This window comes from Rattus norvegicus, chromosome 8, assembly GCF_021556685.1.
Source record: "Rattus norvegicus strain SHRSP/BbbUtx chromosome 8, alternate assembly SHRSP_T2T, whole genome shotgun sequence".
NCBI classification, from domain to species: domain Eukaryota; kingdom Metazoa; phylum Chordata; class Mammalia; order Rodentia; family Muridae; genus Rattus; species Rattus norvegicus.
The window spans coordinates 26,194,911-26,215,434 of record NC_141541.1 but is presented as its reverse complement, the minus strand read 5'-3'; the positions used below and the strand labels follow the sequence as shown (position 1 = coordinate 26,215,434).

Here is a 20,524-nt window from a genome sequence, read left to right as displayed (position 1 = left end):
TTAGGGGTGAGCTTAGTCAGAATGCCTCAAAACACCAAACTGAGGTGTCACTGCTCAGTGATACAGCACTTTCTGAGCAATATTCAAGGCCCTTGTGCTTGTGTGTGAGCAGAGGCCAAAGGATGGCTAATTTTTCTGCTCTGTGGCTCTCCACTTTAATCCGCTGAGGCAGTCTCTCACTGAAGCTCAAAGTAGCTTGGCAGATAACAAGTCCCAGAGATCCTCATCCCCACTCTTCCACACACACAGTGCTGGTGTTACAGGTCACAGCCCTGTTTTAGAATTTTTACATTTGTGTGTGTGGGTATGTCGCTGTGGATACTTGCCACAACATCCATGTGGAGGTGGAGATGGCAACAGTGTACTCACATAAATAAAAAAATTTTTTTATTTTATTGTGTATGAGTACACTGTAGCTGCCTTCAGACACACCAGAAGAGGGCACCAGATCCCTATTGCAGATGGTTGTGAGCCACCATATGGTTACTAGGATTTGAACTCAGGACCTCTGTTAGAGCAGTGGTGCTCTTAACTGCTGAACCATCTCTCCAGCCCAATACAATAAAATCTTAAAAAAGAAAAAAATTATAAAAAAAATCTTCTAAAAGAAAAAAAGAGTAAGAGAGAGCAAGAGTTTTTCTGTTGTTTTTCAAGACAAGATTTCACTGTGTAGCACTGGCTGTCCTAGTACTCACTTTGCAGCCCTGGCTGGCCTTGAACTCAGATATCTGCCTGCCCTCACTGGGTCTTTTTTCTTTTCTTTTTTAAAGATTTATTCATTTTATTTATATGAATACACTATAGCTGTCTTCAGACACACCAGAACAAGGTATTGGATCCCATTGCAGATGCTTGTGAGCCACCATGTGGTTGCTGGGAATTGAACTCAGGACCTCTGGAAGAGCAGTCAGTGCTCTTAACTGCTGAGCCATCTCTTCAGTCCCTATTGACAGGGTCTTAACATGTAGCCCACCTGCCTGTCTCCTGGATGCTGGCATTAAAGGCCTGTGCCTCCAAACCCAGCACCCTATATGCTATTGATTCATTCACTAGCCTAGGCTGGCTTGCAAGAAAACACAAAGGATCTACTTGTCTCTACCTCCCAGTATTAGGGTCAAAGAGGAAGATCATTGCTATGGTCTGACATGGGCTGGGGCTCTACTCAGGATCATATGATTGGTTATATGGACTGACCTTTCCACCCCTAGAGAGGTGACTATCTTAAGGATGAGTAGACTTCTCTGAGTCTAGATTTTTATTTCTTTTCTTTCTCCTTTTAGTGTTTTGCAGCCTATTCTGCCCTCAAGATTCTTCTGCTCAAGTGAACTCATTAGCCTCCAATGCTTCAGAAGCATAGAACAAACAAGGACTGGGCTGGTGGAAGGCCCCTCAGCTTAAAGTAAGACCTGAAGGCTGGTGCAGACTGGAGAGGGCTCTTGAGCAGCGAACTCCAAGAGTGGCTGGTGGAACTGAAGGGAAAGGATGGAAGCAGATATCACTGCAAGAAGTCTGGATTGGAGGCTGCAAGCTTTGCCGCTGGGGTAAATATACACGGGAGGAGTGTGTGAGAGCTGGGGGGTGTCCTGAGTCCTCCCCTGCAATTAACACAAGCAGGAACTCCGCTTCAGCACAAAGGACAGCGCCAGGATAGTTGCCTGGAGATTGGAGAAGCCTCTGCACATTCAAGAGGCGGGGCTGAGCGCGCACTGCTTTCAGAAGCTTGGGGACTCTGTAAGAAAGCTGGCGCAGTTCCCAGTGTGGCAAAGTCCAGGAGTTGCCTAGGAAATCCTGAGGAAGGGACTGGGTTGGAAGGGGTGCTGTGTGCCCACACTGTGCTCTGGGAGCTCTCCATGCACTTACCTTTTCTGCCTAGCCACAGGTGGTCTGTGCTCTCAGACTGTGTTCTTTCTTACCAAGAAGTCCTGTGGCTGTCCACGGAAACCTCTAAATAGGGATTAGGGGGCTGGCATGAGAAAGCATAGGTCTGGAGTTTAGACAGACAGGCAGGGACTAGATAGAATTCTGGATACAGATAGAAGCTGAGAACTTTCTGGAATGTAAAATTAGGGTTCCAGAACCAATGGTAAAATGGTGGCTTAAGGACCATGGATTCGGGAGGGCACTGTAGGAACCTCTAGAGCCTTTAAGCTTGTTTAGTCAGTCAGGGTAGAGGTATTCCACGGTACCCTACAATGCCTAAATACCACAGCGGCTGGGCTTGGATGGCATTTTTGGGGCAGTGGAAAGGCCTGGGCCAAGAAATCATAATCACCATCGCTCTGAATATCCCACCTTACAACAGGAATACAGGCCCTGTCCTTTCAAAAAGGCCCACCTCTGAGTTCTTCAAACCAACTTAGGTCTCCTTCGAATCCCAGAGACTTTCAATTTCAGAACGTTCCAGAATTTCAGCACCTCCTGGCCTACAGTCTCTCTTCTTGTCTCCCAATGCCACTGACCTTGCTCCATAACTCAGAGGGGCTCATCCATGTCTTCCCAGGTCAGAACCTTCAAGTGCCTCATTCCACAGCCCTTAGGACAAGGGTTATAATCCCAAGGCCTGGCATTTGTTGAGCCCCGCCCAGCAGTCACACTTTCCATCATTTCCGTTTGCGTGCCTGCTTCATTCAACCCTATTGTTCCTCTGCCCAAGGTAATCTCTAACTTTTGACCCTAACCTCCTTCTGGCCCAACTAAGGCTTGGAAGCTTAATGACTGTAAAGAGAGAGCAGTGCCAACAGAGGTAGCATAGACCCTGAGCATGCCTGCCACTAAAGCACATAGTTTGTTTTTAAAAAAAAACAAAACAAAAAAAAACAAAAAAAAAAAAAACAAAAAGTGTGGCAGCACCTCTCTTGTCTCTTGGGAAGGGTCAGTGCCCTACACCCAAACCTCTATTGTGACCTGCAGTATCTTCAGTTCTCAGCACATGCAGTACAGTTTGTTATATCTGAAGTCACACCCAGACTGGATGTGCAGCCACAGATGCCAAAAGCATTAACGGTGATCTTTGGGACAGAAGCAATCAAGTGGATGGTAAGTTGGCAGATGAGAATGGCCACTGCTCAAATAGCATCCCTCCCACCCAGAGTCCAGAGGTGGCCTTTAGTCACCTATTCCTAGCCTGTGGAAAGCTTCCTGCCCTCTGACAAGTGTTAGTACTCTGGAGCAGTTTGCACCTGGATCCCAGGCTCCAACCTCAGGCCTTATCATTAGAGGAAAACTGATAACTAGATAGGCTTCTAGTTATCCGAATGGGCAGGGCTCCTAGCGGATTCCTGCTGAGGCTCCTGGTGACCTTTGAAGACAGATGACATGAGACACCATCCAAAGCAATCTGGAGAACAGCACCCAAGGAATGCTATTCATAAACCAGCTCCTATCTACTTCTATTGGGTGGAGGAGCAACTGCCAGGAAGGCTGCCCATCAGGTAGGCACAGGCAAAGGACCAGCAAGAGGTCTATGTTTATGGGACAAGCTAACCTTCCTGAAGCCAGCTTCCTAAGTTGATGAGCTCAGATACAAGAGGTGGGTGTGTAGTCAACTGCTGCTTGTTGAGTGTTCCTTGAAACACTTCAGTGTGGTAGGCAGGTAACATCACCCAGAGCTGCTGGAGGGGAGAGCCAGCTTGGCGAACGGTGTAGTTGCTGTTCTGGTCTTCAGAAGAGTTCTAAGTTCCCGTGCCTCAGGGCTGTCATCTCACTAAGGCACCCTTTGTGTCCCTTTCTCACAGCAGGAGACAGCAATTTTCCTTGTACCTTGTTGCATGCATGGAGGCAAGAGCCTAGAGTACCGCAAACATCTTCTGAGTAGCCCGTCACTTGTATGAGAGGCTGTGGGACACCTGTGCTCAGGCTTACAACACTACAGACGGCGGACAAGGTGATGGCTGACAAGGGGACATTTGTTCAAAGCTTGGGCTGGAAGCCCTCAGCAGGTAGCCCTGGTGGAAATGCAACATCATCTGCACTGCAGGAGCAGTGAGCAGCATGCAGCATGTCCCAAGGCACTCTCTCCAGGCAACACTGGCTTCTGGCAGCATCCCTCCCCACCATGGTGCAGGACTTCACCTGAGGGGCAAAGACCACCGACAGTGACAACCACTGCCCTTGGGCACTCACAAGTCCTAGTCCCAACTCCTGAATTTTCCTAGCACCTCTAGTCAGGACTGAAACTGGGGGCCTTACCTGGCTGACCTCCCATGCAGTTTTCCAGCTGAGTTTACAGTCTGATCTGCCTTGGTGTGAGGTTAGACTTAAAACCATATCAGACCTGGGTGTGGTAACGCACCTCCAGACCCCTGGCATCCCAGCACTTGGGAGGTTGAGGTAGGAGGAGTTCTGCAAGTTTGAGGCCAGCTGAGGCCCCACAGAGTGAATGAGGACATGGAGAACCAACACCATCCAAAAGGAGAAGACAGTGGAAAGCCTACAGATTCTCGACTCTCCCTAATAACCATGTTCTTCTCTGACCAGCCCCCCCCTTGCATGGCTGGGGTCAGACACCCAGGCCTGAGACAGGCGCTGTTTTGTTTTTCTTTTATTTATCTACATTCAGCGGAATTCAAATGTACTGCCTGAATGATCCAGACATACCAAAAAAAAAAAAAAAAACAAAGACAAAAAAACAAAAAAACAAACCCCACTGTTTTTTAAAATAAAATTTTCACTTATAAAACTGAAACACTAAGCATTAAAATAATGAAAGCTCATTTAACTCACTTCACAAAAAGCATTAACAGATGACGTATCCCTTCTGCAACTATTTAAAGACACCCGATGGAACTCACACCGGGCATAAACAGACAGAGGGATTCCGCACGGCAAGAACTCGGAACACTACTCAGACAAGGTGTAATGGTAACTAACAAACCACTGAAGACACTGAGTCCAAAACACAGCTAAATAGGGTCACGGCACGGGTCCCAGGGACCACCACGCCTCACAGCGTGGCAACGTCAGCAACGTGGACGGGTGGGCACTGGCCCAGTGGACATGGCAACTGGTGATGTGCAGACTCAATCTCCCGAGACAAGTTGGAGGCAGAGGTGCAGAAGGTTGAGAGGGGCAGCCTGGGCCTTTATCTGTACTGGTAGTTCATGCTGTGTTCTGTGTTCCGACTGTAGCCACCCTGTGAGGACTGGTAGGAGCTGGCGGGGCCGCTGTAGCTCTGGCTGGACCCAGGGGAGCTGTAGTTTGACTGTGATGAGTAGCCTCCTGCAAGATGAAAGTGGCTTAGGACAGAACTGTAGGCCAAGGTGGCAGCTCCTGCTTTGTCACACAGGCCTATCACTCACTGCTGCCCTGAGAAGTGGGACAAGCCTCTAGGGGCTGGTGTCAAGTATTGACTTTCTGACCAGAGAAAGGAGCCCCACAGCTCAGTTCAGTCCCTTCAACATTTAAGTAGGCAGATCTGAGAGGCCAGCCTACACAGCTGCTACACACACACACACACACACACACACACACACACACACACACACACACACACACACACACACACACACACACAGAGGTGTGGGCGAGAGCCCAGGCTCCCCAGCCCCCAAGCACAGTCATCAGCAGTTGCCAGTATAGTCTCAGACCCAGTACAATCCTGTCAAGTCCTGTGCCCTCTAAAGCCCCCAACCCAACCCACCCCATGTTGGCCCTTGCTGTCCGGGCCCACCTTGTTTGCCTTGGTATGAAGAGCTGCCTCCAGAACCTGCGCCATAACCCCCATGTGAGCCTGTGTTGTAGGATGACCCGCTGGAGCCATAGCTGTTCCCTCCACTCCGGCCTCCACTACCACTGTAGTCTGAGGGAAAGAAATCAGTGTGATTAGGGACTGAGCAAGGGTAACTGAGACAGGCAAGGACCTTGGTGGCAAGCCCTATCAGTCACCCTGCCCTAGGTCAGGCTTGAAACCCACGTCTCAAGTCCATTTGTCCCGCTGTCCTTCCCACCTGTCTCCTCTGAGCTTTCACCTTCCCCACCATCCACACTGATTGTTGAGTCCCCAGTCTTTCTAATGGCTGCTCATCTCTCAAGTGGACACACTCTCGCCTCCTCAACCCTACTGGGCACCAGTGCACATAAGGTCCTGAGACCCATGCATGAGGATAGCTTTCACTGAGGAACTGGATTTAACACAGACCTTGGGAAGTCCCAGGAGACAGCCTTGCAATTTCTACCCTGGCTAACTTGTCACAGCCTGGACAGAGGCCTCAGCCAGAGATGGAGACAGGGAAGAAAATTATAGCCCAAGGTGATGCTTCCAGGTATCTTCCTACCTCCCACCCTCTCAGAACCAAGACTGTCTGAAATCAAGCCTCACACAGTTCCTGGCTAGAGCTGGGCTTCTTGCCATCCCCAACCAGGAAGTGGACACTGGAGGTCAACTCACTGAATTTGCTGTCGTAGCTGTAGTCAGAGCCCCCACCACCACCAGGGGAGTTGTAAGAGTTGGAGTAGGAGGAGTAGCTGCCCTGCCCATGGCCATAGCCTTTCTGCTTGCCCTGTGGCGTGCCGTAGCTGCTGTACTGGCTCTGGTTGTAAGGTTGCTGCTGGCCCTGGTGGGACTGGTAGCCCGAGCTGTAGGAGGGTTTCTGCTGGCCCCCATGCAGCGGCTTCTTCCCAGCATGTTTCGGGGGCACTGGTGAGTTGTAGCTGTCTCCTTGGTAGTAGGAGCTGTAGCTGGACGAGCCACCACCTCCCCCGCTGCCTCCACCACCGGCATTCCCAGAATGCCCTCCATTGCTGTAGAACTGACCTAGACAGGGAAGCAGCGGATTAGATGGATGGTCCCAGGGTGAGGGCTGGGAGGGGAGGAAGGCAGCAGTCATGGGCCCTGAAGGCTGGCCCGCAGCCTACTGCTCAGAGCAGCGAGGAACAGATTGGAGCACAAGGCTCTGCTGGTCGAGGCAGCCTGGCTTAAGCCAGCCCAGCCTTCAGCTCCACTCACCCTCAGCTGATGACAAGGGGTCTTTGCCAAGCAGCAGCACGACAGCAGCTTTGCAGATGTCAACATTACAATGAGATGGGCTCCGAGCGTGGATGACATTCAGGACTAGCTGACGGCTACCCAGATGTCCCCAACGGTGACAGGAAAAGCAAAGCACCCAGAAGCAGTGAGCCACCCCCTTTTCCCTCCGTGCAGGAAATGAACTCAACAGGCCTAAGTCTTGGGGACCCTAGGAGGAGATGCCTCGCCATAGCCACCACGGTTCTTCAAAGACCAAGTGCTCTTAAGACAGTGATTTGAGACTCAGACACTTGCCAAGCTTCCTTTCTTCCTGTGAAAAACACAGGTCTCAGGCCACAGAATGGGTCCCTAGCCTCATGAGAAGGCAAGCACAGGCTATAATAAAATGTCTGGTGGGCCTCAGTGGCAGGACTGATGAGCTAGCACTGTGGCCAGCCAATACAGTCTCTGGCTCCTGCTTTTCTGATCACTGGGTTTGTCAACATACTCCCTATTAGAGACGGGTGGAGTGACATGGGCTGAGCTGGGCCAAGGCATCACTTCAGCCCCACTGAAGAAGGGAGCTCCCATCTCCAGGCAGGCTCAAGGGAAGCCAGTACTCAACAGGGGCCTTGGAGTTCCTAGAAACCTGGATTCCCAGAGTAGGTGCCTTAACATGCAGACCTTTAGCCCAGTGAACCCCATCAAACCCAAGACAGGTAGAAGGGAAAAGGGATACTCCCACAAAGCCTGTCCTTCCTTCCCAGGTTGGAAACTAAGGGTACCACACCTTCCCTTCACCCGCTCGGGGATGCAGACCTTGCCCCATGCTGATGCTCCCCCAGCTACCAGCACAAGCACCAGGAGAGGCAATACCCCTGTGCAAGCCCTTCTCTAGACAGGTCTTCTCCCGCCCCATCACAAAGCCACAACACTGCAGGGGGAAGTGTTCCACAATGCAAGAAAGCAAACACATGGAGGTTCAGTGAGGATACTGGGAAGCCAAGGAAGGGCTCCATAACTATCCCCAACCCCACCCAGCACCTCCTCCAAGCCCCTGTCCTGGCTTCCCCAGGGTCCTATGCTGAGCAACTGAGCTGCCTGCCTGAAGCCAGGCATGAATGAAGACTCGAGTGCGGAGGGCTCATTACTTTAACATGTATTCATTTAAAAAATAATAGTAATAAGGAAGGGAAGGTCTTCAACGTCATTCAGAACTATTTCCTGGTATAAAAAGACATTATTTGCCAACAAGAACTTTCTAAAAAATAAAAATAAAATAAAATACATCATGCAAAATCTTAGAAAGTTTCACTGACTTTTTAAACCTTGGGGAACAAATCACACAGTAACCATTTTGACCACTTTTTGCCTGAATAAACGTCAAATCTTGCAAGTCAAGGCAGGGGCAAATCTGCAGCAAAAACTACAAAGCAGAGGCCTAACCACAATATCACAAGGCTCCCCACCACTTTACACACTGGGACAAATTCTAGGCACACAGATTCAGTGTCTGTGTGCCAGGCAGTATAGACCCTGGTCGGGCCAAAGTCAGCAATTTGCTGGGGGAAAAAAAGGGTGGGATGTGTCAGGCTCCTCCAGCTCAGTTTTAAAGCCCCATTGTGAAAAAGAAAACAAAGCCAAACCCAATCCAGGAGTCCACGCTGCAATCAGGACTTGCAAAATTTTACGTTATTCCCTCCTCTCAAGCCTGTCTCATTTCTCACACAAGTAACGGAAGCGCAGTTTTGATGCCTTTGCAAGTTCACTCTCTTAACTAAAGCAGCCACAGAACCTCCTCACCCCAAGGACCCACCAGAGCATTTACAAAAGGTGGGAGGCCCTGCTCTACGCAGTACACAAGTTCTGGCCATCCCAGAGGTTTACATGCTCATTCAAAAGGCAAGGAAAAAAGTCAGCTGCTGTGGATTCAGATGTGCTGAAAGTTTTCATCACTGCCAAAGGCATCAACCAGATGTGAAAACTTGTGAAAAGGTTAAAAATTGCATACAAAACCTGCTGTAAATTAAGACAAAGGTAGATTAAAACGTGCCATTATCTGTTTCTTTAAATAAAAGAATGCTTTCCGTAAAAAGCAATGATGGGCTTTTGCCTTGATGCTGAACAACGCTGGCTCTAGAATTCTGTGCAAGGCTACACACACACACACACACACACACACACACACACACACACACACACACACACAAATTCTCTGAGAAAAGGGTTTTTCCACTTAGTGTGAACTTCGAAATGACCAAGTTCAAAGGCAAACTCATGATAGAAACTGCCATTGTCTTAAGTCTGCAGGCTAACAGTTTCAGACAGGCTGCGGTGGAAAGCCACGGTTGAGAACCCCAGTGAAGCACAGGGACACAGCACGGACACTTTGGGTTTTGGAGTTGGAGGAAATTGGAGTAAAAAGTTGATTTTGTGTCAATACTTTTAGACGCTCTAGGAAGCCCCAAAATCATGATAGCCGTAGCAGTCTGTGAAAAAGTCACCTACAAAAGGGGGAGACAGAGCAGAGAGAAGAAATTAGAATTCTTTTGAAAAAGGGCACAGAGCGCCACATTTGAAATTCAGGTTTTAGATTTCTCTGCTCGTGTGACCCCCCAATGAAGGCTCCTTCTCAAGACAAGAGCGGTGCACGGGCAGGAAGGCGCATTCTCAAAGACTGGTGCTTAAAGCAGAGAAATTTAAAATGCCGACTTCAAAGGAACTTAAGTGGTACACAAGGGGTGTCTTAGCATTAAAATTGTCAAGGACACACTTTGGGGATGGGGAGGTGGGGGCTTGAGGGCCAGCTAACCTAATCAACCGCAAAAAGGTACGGCTGGTGGCCCTGAACCTCAGAGATGCTGAGGCCAGCACCCTACCCTAGTCAGACCCAGACTATGCTGCCGCAGCTTCCCAAGAGCAGACACAGAAAGTGCACACTTACTGTAGCCTGCTGTGGCCGAATTGCTGCTGTACCCATAGCTTCCATATCCAGCGCCTGCAAAAGAACAGACAGGTTACAGGGTAGCCATGTGCCCATCCACCCTGTGCCTTAAAAGGTACATAGTCATTCCTAGTCGGCCAGTAGGTGACAGGAAGGAGGAGGGCCCTCACCAGCATTCATGTAGCCTCCTCCGTGGTTGGTGCCACCAAATCCTCGCCCCCGTCCTCGCCCTCGGATGTTACCTCCTCGGCCCCGACCTCGGATGTTGGGAGGTGGGGGCGCTTCATTATGCATGGGGCCTCCCATGCCAAAGCCAGGGTTATGTGGCTGAAAGAGAATGCAAAGGAATGGGGTTCACCCTAACCTCAGATCATCCAATTCCCACCCATGGTCAGATGGGTCAAAGGTTAAATCCTTCCTCACCTTGGCAGCAAATTTGGGTCCGCCTCGGACAGGCACAGGGGCTCTTTTCTTCTTGTTGGCTTCAAGAGCAAGAGGGGCGTCAGGGAAAAGCTTCTCTAATGCGGCAAGTGCAGCATAAGCCTTTGCTACCTTTTTGTTTGAGCCAGCACCTTGAAACTTCTGTCCGTCCACCTCAACCTGTACAAAAATACACTGTGTGGGGGCTGAGCTCACCCAGCACCTCCTCTGGGCTGAGGGCCTAGCTCAAAACCTTTCTGCTGAGGACCAGGCCTCCCTCCCCAGAGCACTTCTTTCCCATGAAACTTGGAGTTGCCTCTAGCCACCTGCTTACTCACCTCCATAACAAACCGTTTGTCGTGGCTGCCCCCTGTCTCAGAAATGAGCTCATATTTGAGGCCACGTCTCTTCTCATTAAGCTCCATTACAGGATTCTTGCCGTGCTTAGTCAAAATCGGCCCCTGCTGTTTGACACCCTCAGGGAAAGCACGCGCACACACACACACACACACACACACACACACACACACACACACAAAGAAAAAAAAAGAAAAAAAAAACCCAATAAATTAGAACTGGGCACTCCACCACCCAAAAGGAAAAGTCAATAAGCTAAGCGTTCTCCCTTGAACCCCTCTGCACCCCTATGTGTATGCCAGCTGGCAGGTCTCAGTGAATACCACCTCCACTCATGTCATTCTGATTCCCTGGGTACAGGGTTCTTGGCTGCAGGACTTCCATAGCTTCCTGTGCGGGTGACTTGCTTAATCTGGCAGGTTAAGTCCAACCTTTTGATAGGGCAAAACATTCCTAGATACCAAGTTCTCACATAGGGACAAGCAAGATCAATGGGTAAAGATGCTTGCTACCAAGCCTGATGATCCAAGTCAGTCTCTGGAGCCCACACAGTAGGAAGACTTCTAGAAGTTATGACCACTAAACGTGTGCTGTGGATGCTTAGTCCTCACATGTGTACACACACAGATCATAATAATAAAGTGCAATTGCCATGGCGCTTACTCTATCAAAGGGGGAAAGAGCTAACTCAGAGGTTTAAAGCACCGGCTCTTCTCCACATTCAGTTCCCAGCACCTACACAGTGGCTCATAACCTTTTGTAAATTCAGAAATTCAGTTCTGAGGGATGAGGGCACTGCACACGTGTTGTGTACACACACACACACACACACACACACACACACACACACACACACACAAAGATAAAATGAAAGGGGGTTGGGGGAAGCAGTTTAAGTCTGAGAACCAGGTACCCCAGTTACAAAAAACAAAAAAAAAATGCAAAATAATCTCATACTGTGTGAAGTGATTTTGGGATTTCGCACTGGGCCACAGGTTGGACGAGCCTGCCTCTGTTCTGCATGTAAAGACTAGTAACTACCTGCTCTGTTCTGGTAATAGGTCATTCCTAGCACCCACCCTGCATGCAGCACCATCTCTAGCACCCACCAGGTGGCTCACCTCAGTAGTGGCATCTGAAGGGAAGACAGAACTGGGGTTGGAGACTGCTTCCACCACAGGGGGTGGGGCCACTACTGCTGGCTTCCCATCTGACTCCTCAGCAGAGTCCTCCCCCTTGCTGGAGTCTCTGCCTTCAGCGCCTGTTGGCAATCCCATGTCCTGTAACACCTGTGGAGCAGACAGACCCAGGGCTCAGATGAGGAAGGCTTGCAGGGAACCACCTACACAGGTCCTTCCCATACTCCACAGAGCTTCCTAGGGGAGCCTGCAGCACAATCCCAGCTGCCTTTTCTCCTTCAGTTCCTCAGGTTATCTCTGAACATATGATGTAGATATAGTAATAGACGTAACTTGTCAAATGGTCCAAAAATCTAGCTACCTGTATTTTTATACCCTTGCTGAGATGCATGCTCTAAGCCTGAAAAACCTGAGGCCAATGTGGGAAGTGCATTTTCTGTTAGGAAAGGAGTACCCATACTTACCTTCACAGCCACATGTAGCTTGGCGGTCTTTTTAGATGGCCCTGAGGCCTCAAAGGTACTGCCGTCTACCTCCACAGACATGGTGAAGATGGGAGCGTGAACAGGACCCGTCTGGGAGATCAGCTTGTACTGTAGCCCTGGCTTCAGCTGGTTTAACCTCATCAGGGCATTCATAGCTTGGGGAGGCTCAGCCTTCTCCTCTAAGAAGAGAACAAGGCAGGATGGGGTGAAACTTCCAGAGCTCAGAAAAGGCAAAGCCTGGAGACTGCTAGAACCCTCTGTTCTGCTAGAACCCTCCTCAAGGGAGCATCTGTGCCTATTACTAGTTTGGGGGGAGGTGACAGGACAAGAAAGGTTCTCTTTCACTCTCAGCTTAGACTTGAAGTCATGGCAGTTCTCTCACCTTAGCCTTACAGGTGCTGAGATTACAGATGCGGGCCACCAAACCAAGACATTAGTGTAAATGTCTTAAATAACAAGGGCAGCCTGGTCCCCACAGCCAAGTCGAGGACAAGTATAGCTACGAAACAGAGACCATGTCTTTAAAAAATAAAAATAAAAAATAAAAAAAATCAAGGGCTGGGAAGACAGCTAAGAGGCCAAAGAGCCTACTGTTGTGAATGACTGTCTGAGAGCTCAGATCTTGAGAAGTCATGTAGAGACAGACGAGACAGCCTATCTGTGATCTCTGTACTCCCATGGCTAGGCAGGAGATGGAAATTCAAGAATTCCCAGGAAGCGCATGGGGACAGTTAGCCTGGCCTAGTCAGCAGTGAACAACAAAGACAGCCTGTCTAGAACAAGGCAAAGATAGATACCCAAGGCTGTCCTCTAACCTCCATGACACCATGACATATGCACATTCACACCCATACAAAAAATTTTAAAATATACACAGATAAAAAAATTCAACAACTTTTAAGCTGGGCAGTGATGGCAACGCTTTTTATCCCAGCCTTTAGGCAGCAGAGGCAGGTGAGTTCAAGGATAGTCTGGTTTACAGAGAAACCCTAGGTTGAACAAAACAAAAGAAACAAACAAACAAACCCGCAATGAATGGATAAAGTAATAAAGACTTTAAATATGTGTTTAAAAAAATAAAAAAAGCAGGGGGTTGGGGATTTAGCTCAGTGGTAGAGCGCTTGCCTAGCAAGCAGAAGGCCCTGGGTTCTGTCCCCAGCTCCAAAAAAAAAGAAAAAAGAGAAAAAAAAAAAAAAAAAAAAAAAAAAAAAAGCAAAGCAAAAATAAAAGCACACTCCTAACTTCCAGCAGCACAGTGACTGAGCCAGACGAAGAGAGGGTACACAAACCAGGGCACATACCTTTCTTCTGGATCTTCTTTTTCTTTTTGCTGGGAGACTTCTCCTCCCCATCTTCTTCCATAGGGCGTTTCATGGGTGTGATGGCGTAGGTGGTGCTGGGGGGGATTTGAACTGAAAAGGAGACCAAGTGAAAACAGCTGATACATGGGAACAGCATTCTAGAGAGAGCTCTGTCACAAATGTCTGTGTGTCCTTACCAGTATAGTCCACCGGGTTCTCGTTCTTTGGTTTCTTGGGCATTTTGGAAGGCAGTGGGTCCATTCCCAGTACTTTATGGAGCTGGCCAAAGGCAGCAAGCCGCAGAGCATGCTATAGAAGGGAAGAGAGTCTGACTCGGCTGCCTCATGCTATAGTGACCGTGTGTGTGCTTACTAATGCCTTCTGAGATGGGGCAGGGGCTGGAGGACTACTAACAGTCTCCCCTAGGTCATCAAGGGGGTCCCCTGACAGCCAGGGCAGGGCCTGACAGCTCGGGCCCAGCCTTGCTGTGGGGGAGGGCCAGCCTGTGACCACCCCCCTCAAAATGAGTACAGGAGACCCCAACCTGGGGACTGGTTGCCACATGGAGCCTGGTGGTAGACCCACAGGGGAAGAGTCCCACTGCAAAGCTGTTGCCTACTGCCCTTGCTGTGCCAACATGGCACACAAGCAGGGTGGAAGGCAGACAACAATCACATGTGGCTCCAGAACAAAGCAGCAGCCCAGATTGGAGCACCCTGTATCAGAGACACCATGCCTTTGCCTTGGTCCCCAACCTGAGCCTATGATCCAGGGGCTGCCTTTCAAATGCCCAGTAATGGAACTGGGAGCCAGTGAGTGCAGACTGGGTAAGGGCTCATGTTGGCAATGGCGACGACTATACCTGCGCACTCTGTGTGATATCTTCCCGTTGCTGTCTGTCTAGATGCCCAATAGCATCAGTGGCTTCTTTTTCACAAGGGTCATAAATGCCAGAACCATCTGAAGGCAGGAAACAAGGAAGATATGCAGAGGATTATCTCTTGTCGTCTCATAAAGTTGTTGGCTGAGGGAACCAGGTGTGTTACCCCCCCGCACCCCATCCACACCCAGCTCTGGAAAACACACCGAGCTCGGTGACCCACTCGGCATCCAGCCCTTGACAGAAATAAATCGTGTGTCTCAGAGCAAGAAAGTCATGTGGGAGTGGGTCACCACCGGCCCCGGGTCCGCCCTCTGATTTATGGCTGCGGACCCGGCACAGGGCTGGATATGATGGTGCAAGAGGGTAGTCACATGCTTTGGCCCTAGCAGGGGGGCATGGAGTTGCTGAAGCCCTAACCCAGTCAGTGGACCAGTGAGGCAGTGGCTGTAAGGCCTTCATCCCTGTACTTTTCCCTGTCCCTTGAAAATCACAAGGCCCCAACCTGGCATTACGATGCCGGAAGCCAGGCACTCCAGTACTCTCCGCAGGGCTTCACCAGCACCCATTGGCCTATTGGCAGTGCCGATGGACTTCTCACACAGCAGCTCCAGAGGCTAAAAAGCAAGAAGTACAATGAGCTTCCAGCTGCAGTTGACATCCCAGGAAGCCCTATTACTGGGTGAGAGAGGCTAAGGGGTCTGGAGAATCAAAGCCCAACAATGAGGTGAAAGTCCAACATCAGATATCTAGGCAGACTTTCACAGGGGCAGTGTGGGGGCCAAGGAGCAGCACCGAGAACCTAAGTGGGTAATTAAACTTATAATGTAACCACTAGGAAGGATGTTCTTAATGGCAGGCTGTTAAGACACAGGCAGCTGGCAGAATAGGCCTCAGGCCCTTGTTGGCAAGAGGTTCAAGAATACCGCACACCTATCCTTAGATGAGTCACAGCAGACTGCCCGGCCAGCTCCCACCTCCTCTCTAAACTATGCCCCTCTCAGAAGGCCCTAGTCTTGCTTCTAACCCCAACCCAAGGTATAACTGATCACAACAGCCACCCAAGCCAATAGCCATGAAGCTATGGGAAGGCTACTCTGAAAGGGCCTGCTTAGACAAACATTACCCCCGCTCCTAGTTACAATTATCTCTTACCCATCCTCTGAGAGGACCCCAGGTGGGCACTCGGGTACACAAGTCCCTTAGGACACGGATGACAATGACACATGACTTCAGCCCATTGGCTCTAGCCTAGAGGAAGAAAGTGCAGACTCTTCATACTTGGGGCACCAAGGAGGACAACCAGGCAAACATGAACAACTTGAGTCTCATGGTGCTGCTTTGCCAAGGGTAGACAGCCACCAAGTATGTGGCCAGCATCTCGCTCCTTGCTTATGTGGACGCCTGTTACCCTTATTGCAAAGCAGCCCTCACTCAGCATGAGCCTCCTCAGGGTTGTCAAGTCAAATTGATTGAGGCGCGCTCCTTTAGCAGCTGCACGCCGCAGGTGCTAACAAGATCGGCACGGCTACAAGTCAATGTTATGGACACTTTATCGTCAAAGTTAGCCATGTTGCAAAACTTAGGCATTCTCTACCAAAAGACAAAGAGAAGAACAAAATGCAAACCTGGAACCACTTGGCGTGTCGGAGGGACGCCAAGGCAGCAAGGCATTTCTGCCTGTCCAGAACGTCCGGGGGGTCGTTGACTGATAGCGTTTCTATTCATGGATGGAATAAGAAGACAAGGCACAGTTTGACCAAGGGGTTCTGTCAGGTACAAAGGGGATGTGGCAGCTTCCTAAAGGGCAGCTGAGTCTCCCACAATCTCAATTTGTGTCCACCCTGGACAAGGGAAGGAGAGGCTAAAGTGCCATCAGCTCTGCTCTGAGAGGAAGTCAGAAAAATTGGGAGGCCCTCTCCCAGATTTTAAACCACAGAAACAAAAAACAAAATCAAAAAAGAAAAGTTACTCTACAAGGAACAATTGGTGGGGAAGGGAAAAGATAGGCTAACCCTATCTTCTAGTAGACCATTCCCTTGCTTCCTCCCCACAAATTAGCTAGGCTAGAATTTACAATAGGAAAAACAAAAACAAAAACAAAAAAACAAAAAAACAAAAAAAAAAAAAAAAAAAAGAGGTGGGGGAGTGGAAATGAACTCCCTCTCTGCTTCTCACAAACAGGCATCCACCTGTAGCACAGGGGACCACCTCCACCCACCAGGCAGGACTGCCCTAGCCCCAGGCCTTGACAGAGAGAGTCCTGTTGGTCAAAGGTCCAGCGTCCCTGAGTGGATAAGCTAAGAGGGCTTTGTTCACTGGCATCAGATCTGTGTGCCAAAGGGGAATCAACAAGTCAGCCTCCACTGCGGTACAACTAGGCTGTCGTTTGGCTCTGCCAGCTCTCACGGATTTGGATAAGGCCTGATAGCAGGCCCACGAGGCCTCCAGGGAGACCAGTGAATTGTGGATGATGCATTAGCTTAGCATCTCAAGTGCAGACTGGGCTGGAAGACAGCACAATAGTTTAAAACCTTATCCAAAACTCTGCTGTTGCTCCTGGCCTCTCTAAAGCTCATAGAGTGCCACAGGCAGAGGCCAAACAAAACACCCAGGCTGTGCCGCAGGGCCAGTCGATCACTACTCCTACGTGCCGTTCGTTCATACAGAAGCCATCTGGTTGCTGCTAACCACTGCAACACTGGAAGAATCCCGGGGACATACTTTTTTTCAAGAGGGAAACAAGTTTAACAAGGAGATTCCAGATCATTCCAGGAGTAAGAGAAACAAAACGGTGCACTCCCTATGCAAAGTGCTACTCACTTTTAGTGCCACTGTCGGGTCAAACTCCCAAGAACACAAGGCCAAGGGGAGACATGAACTTAGAGTAAAGGCAGTCAGAGCTACACTGACACCCTCTAATCAAAGCACTCTAAAACTGAATAGCACATTTGAGCAAGAGGGAACACCAAGTCTGCAATATTCTACTGGCCTCTCTCGGCCTCCCTACCTCCAGCTAATACTTTCTCCATTTCTTCTCTGACAACAGGGGAGGTCAGATGGATGGTCAAGGACAAGGGGGGCTCTTTTGTGTTTTTTATCACAATCGCAGCATCATCCACAGATTGGAGTATTTCATACTTGTCTTCTGTTACAGTCTGGAGGAGGAAAAAAAGGTAGCTTTCAAAACACTTTCTCTGCAAGGCAATCAACAATCTAACAAACTCTGTTGAGTCTCAGGCTATGAATGTTAGGAGGGGCACCTATCTGGTCTGTCAGGAGCTGCCCTTGGCTGGCCAGGTCTTTGGGTCTCTAATTCTGTAATCAAAGAAGCTATTTCTCCCTAGGAGTGTCAAAGTATAGAAAACCAGGCTTGGTGGCTCAGACCTATAATCCCATCACTTAAGAGACCTGAGGCAGGACGATGAGGTCTAACACAAACCACAGAACAATACTATTTCAAGGGCACAGAATGAAAGGAGCTAGTACAGTGGCAGCCATTCCAATGACTTGGGAGACTGAAGCCAAAGGATCACTTGAGCCCAAGAGGCTAGAGCCAGCCAGGGCAACAGAGTAATACCAACAACAGTGAATCTTAATTTAAAAACAAACAAGAATACAATTCAAACCTGAGCATGGGATACATGCCTGAAACCCCAGCACTCTGAAGACAGAGGCAAGAGGCCACTGCAAGTTCTCGAACTTGCAGCCTGGTCTACACAGTGAGATCCAGACAAGCCATGGCTACACAATGAAATCCAGTGTTAGAATAAATAAGTCAACAGCTAGCCAGCCTTGTACATGATTACGATCCCAACACTGAAGATGCAAGAAGACTGAGTTCAAGGCTAGCCTAAGATAACAAAGGGAGAACTTATTTTTAACACAGAACTAGGGGTTTTTTTTTCCATTTCTTGAGGCAGATTCTTCTTACCACATGGATCTCCCCGCCTCAACTTCAGGGCTACCTCAAGTCTTAAGGCTCTGATTTCTAACATACATCTACCATGTCAACACTTCAAGGTTATACAACGAAGAACATGTCACTCAAAGACACTGTGTGGGAAGCCCAGTACCCATGACAGAAGGGGATCCTCAGCCTAAACAAGTTTCATGCTGGGAGAAGCGATCAGCAGACAACATGGAAGAGAAGCAACCACTACCCCAGCCTCTAGCCAATGATAAGGGCAGTCTACAGGGTCCTCAACAGTGCAAGCTCAACTGCTTTAATGTGCTAATTTAGGCTAACTGGAAATTAGGTTTCTCTTATCACTCTTGTTAAAAGAAGTAAAGCACATATATACTGCAAAGACAAGTGCTCTGGAAACTGATAGGATATCTCTCTATCTGCATGGTTCACCTTCTGGATCAGGTAAACTCTTGCTGAGGAGTATTTAAAGCACCCCTGGCAACCAGTAACTGGAGAAGGCATGCCTCATTTCCCCTATCTCCAGATGTCCAAAAGCCCTGAGGGAGAGCGGGGATGTCAGCTGTGAGGACCCACTGACACAATGAGCATGGACTTGTGTATGCACTAGGAATGGAACTGGGCAATCTCACCAAGCCACTATATGCAGGTTGTGATACAGCTACCACTTCCACTACCGTCCCTAATGAACAGCTCTTCACAAAGCTCTTTTACAACATCTACCAATGTGCTCTATGTAACAATCTTTAAAAAGACATAATGATGACTGAAATCACAGCTATGAGAAACCATCTGAGGGCATGACCTTTAGCAGTTCTTCTCAGGTTTCTAACATTCTACATTTGTTTCTCTGGATCTCAACTCACACTACTGTCCTGTACCCAACATATTATGCAAAGGTTTATTGGCATACAGAGACATTTTTCTTTGCAAAATAGCAAGACTTAAAAACAACTTTGAATCTCTGTCTGCCATCTTTTAGTTAAACCCATGAAGACTTCTCTAAAAGTGCAGAACGTGGCAGAGAAGAAGCTTTGCTGCTATCTCTGGCTGCCCTGTCAGCTTCTCCACTCGTGAATGTCACATTACCCTATCACTCAAGACAAGTGTGATGTCAGCCACTGCAACTTGCCCAGGGAGAGCCACCCCTATAATCCTAGCACTCTGGAGGCAAGAGAGAAGAGATGTTAAAGCCAGCCTGGGCTGTATGAGATTCTTTCAGTCAGGGAAGGAAGGTGGGCCAAAATGGACAGATGCTCAAAGGAAGTGGGGGAGAGAGAGAGAGACATATCTGACTCAGGGTCTGGCTTAGTAAATGTTAAATAAATATAAAAGACCATTACTTATCCAATATTTTAGTAACAGAAGAAATGACTAAGTTTGTTGTTGTTGTTTTTTGAGTCAGGGTCTTACTCTATAGCCCAGGCTGGAAGTGAATTCAATATAATCTTCCTGACTCAGCCTCCTAAATGCTGGGATTACAGGTATGAGCTACCATGACCACACTCTTTTGATTCTCTTCCTCTACTCTACCACCCAACTCCCTCCAGCTGCAGTGAGATAAATGGAGTTTATAGTATGCCCAGGTCTGACCTCCCTATCCCACACAGCCTCTACATTTCTAGCCCACCAGCCCAGGCTTCATGCAGGAGCACAAGGCTTTCAATAACTAGCAGACTGGGCACCACTACAGACAGCAGATGATTTCCCACCAGCACACCATGGCTTCAGTCACCTGCCTATTATCAAGGTGAGCACATGGGAAGTGCCAGGAAGGAGCCCTGCTCCCTGGCACATGGCAGATAGGCCCTCCCTTCCTCTGACCATCTCTTCTCTACAAGAACTAGGATTCCCGCCCCCACTCCTCTGGCATGGTGGTGGTGGTGGTAGTGGTGGTGACAACTCACAGTAAGCTGGATGGCCAGGTTGTCAGCCACCTTGTCCAGAAGGGCAGTTGTGGGCTTCTCCTTACAGAGCAGAACCAGCTCCAGATCCAAGTCCCCCTTGAGCAGAAGACCCTTGGCTACCAGGCCGACCCGCATCACGCCCCTCAGGGTCCTAGTCATGTGTTCCGCCTTCTGTTCCCTGAGAGACAGACAAAAGTCGGGCTCAATGGGAAACCGACCT

General features: G+C 49.1%; 1 protein-coding gene across 51 annotated transcripts in view; it reads right to left on the bottom strand.

Moving 5' to 3' along the window:
* Positions 1-4,524: 4,524 nt before the first annotated feature.
* Ilf3 (interleukin enhancer binding factor 3) overlaps positions 4,525-20,524 on the bottom strand; it is a 38,342-nt gene continuing 22,342 nt past the window's right edge. For 10 of the 51 annotated variants that reach the window (XM_087563950.1, XM_087563953.1, NM_001436441.1 and 7 more), the window contains 17 exon segments: positions 20,305-20,482; positions 17,480-17,627; positions 16,098-16,189; positions 15,625-15,720; positions 14,975-15,086; positions 14,452-14,549; positions 13,787-13,898; positions 13,590-13,700; positions 12,268-12,467; positions 11,786-11,953; positions 10,646-10,771; positions 10,311-10,487; positions 10,058-10,214; positions 9,888-9,941; positions 6,386-6,751; positions 5,669-5,797; positions 4,525-5,217 (listed from right to left, as the gene is read on the bottom strand). In XM_087563950.1, the coding sequence (XP_087420076.1) occupies positions 5,081-5,217; positions 5,669-5,797; positions 6,386-6,751; positions 9,888-9,941; positions 10,058-10,214; positions 10,311-10,487; positions 10,646-10,771; positions 11,786-11,953; positions 12,268-12,467; positions 13,590-13,700; positions 13,787-13,898; positions 14,452-14,549; positions 14,975-15,086; positions 15,625-15,720; positions 16,098-16,189; positions 17,480-17,627; positions 20,305-20,482 (2,461 nt within the window). In that variant the 3' untranslated portion in view covers positions 4,525-5,080. 51 annotated transcript variants of the gene reach the window in all.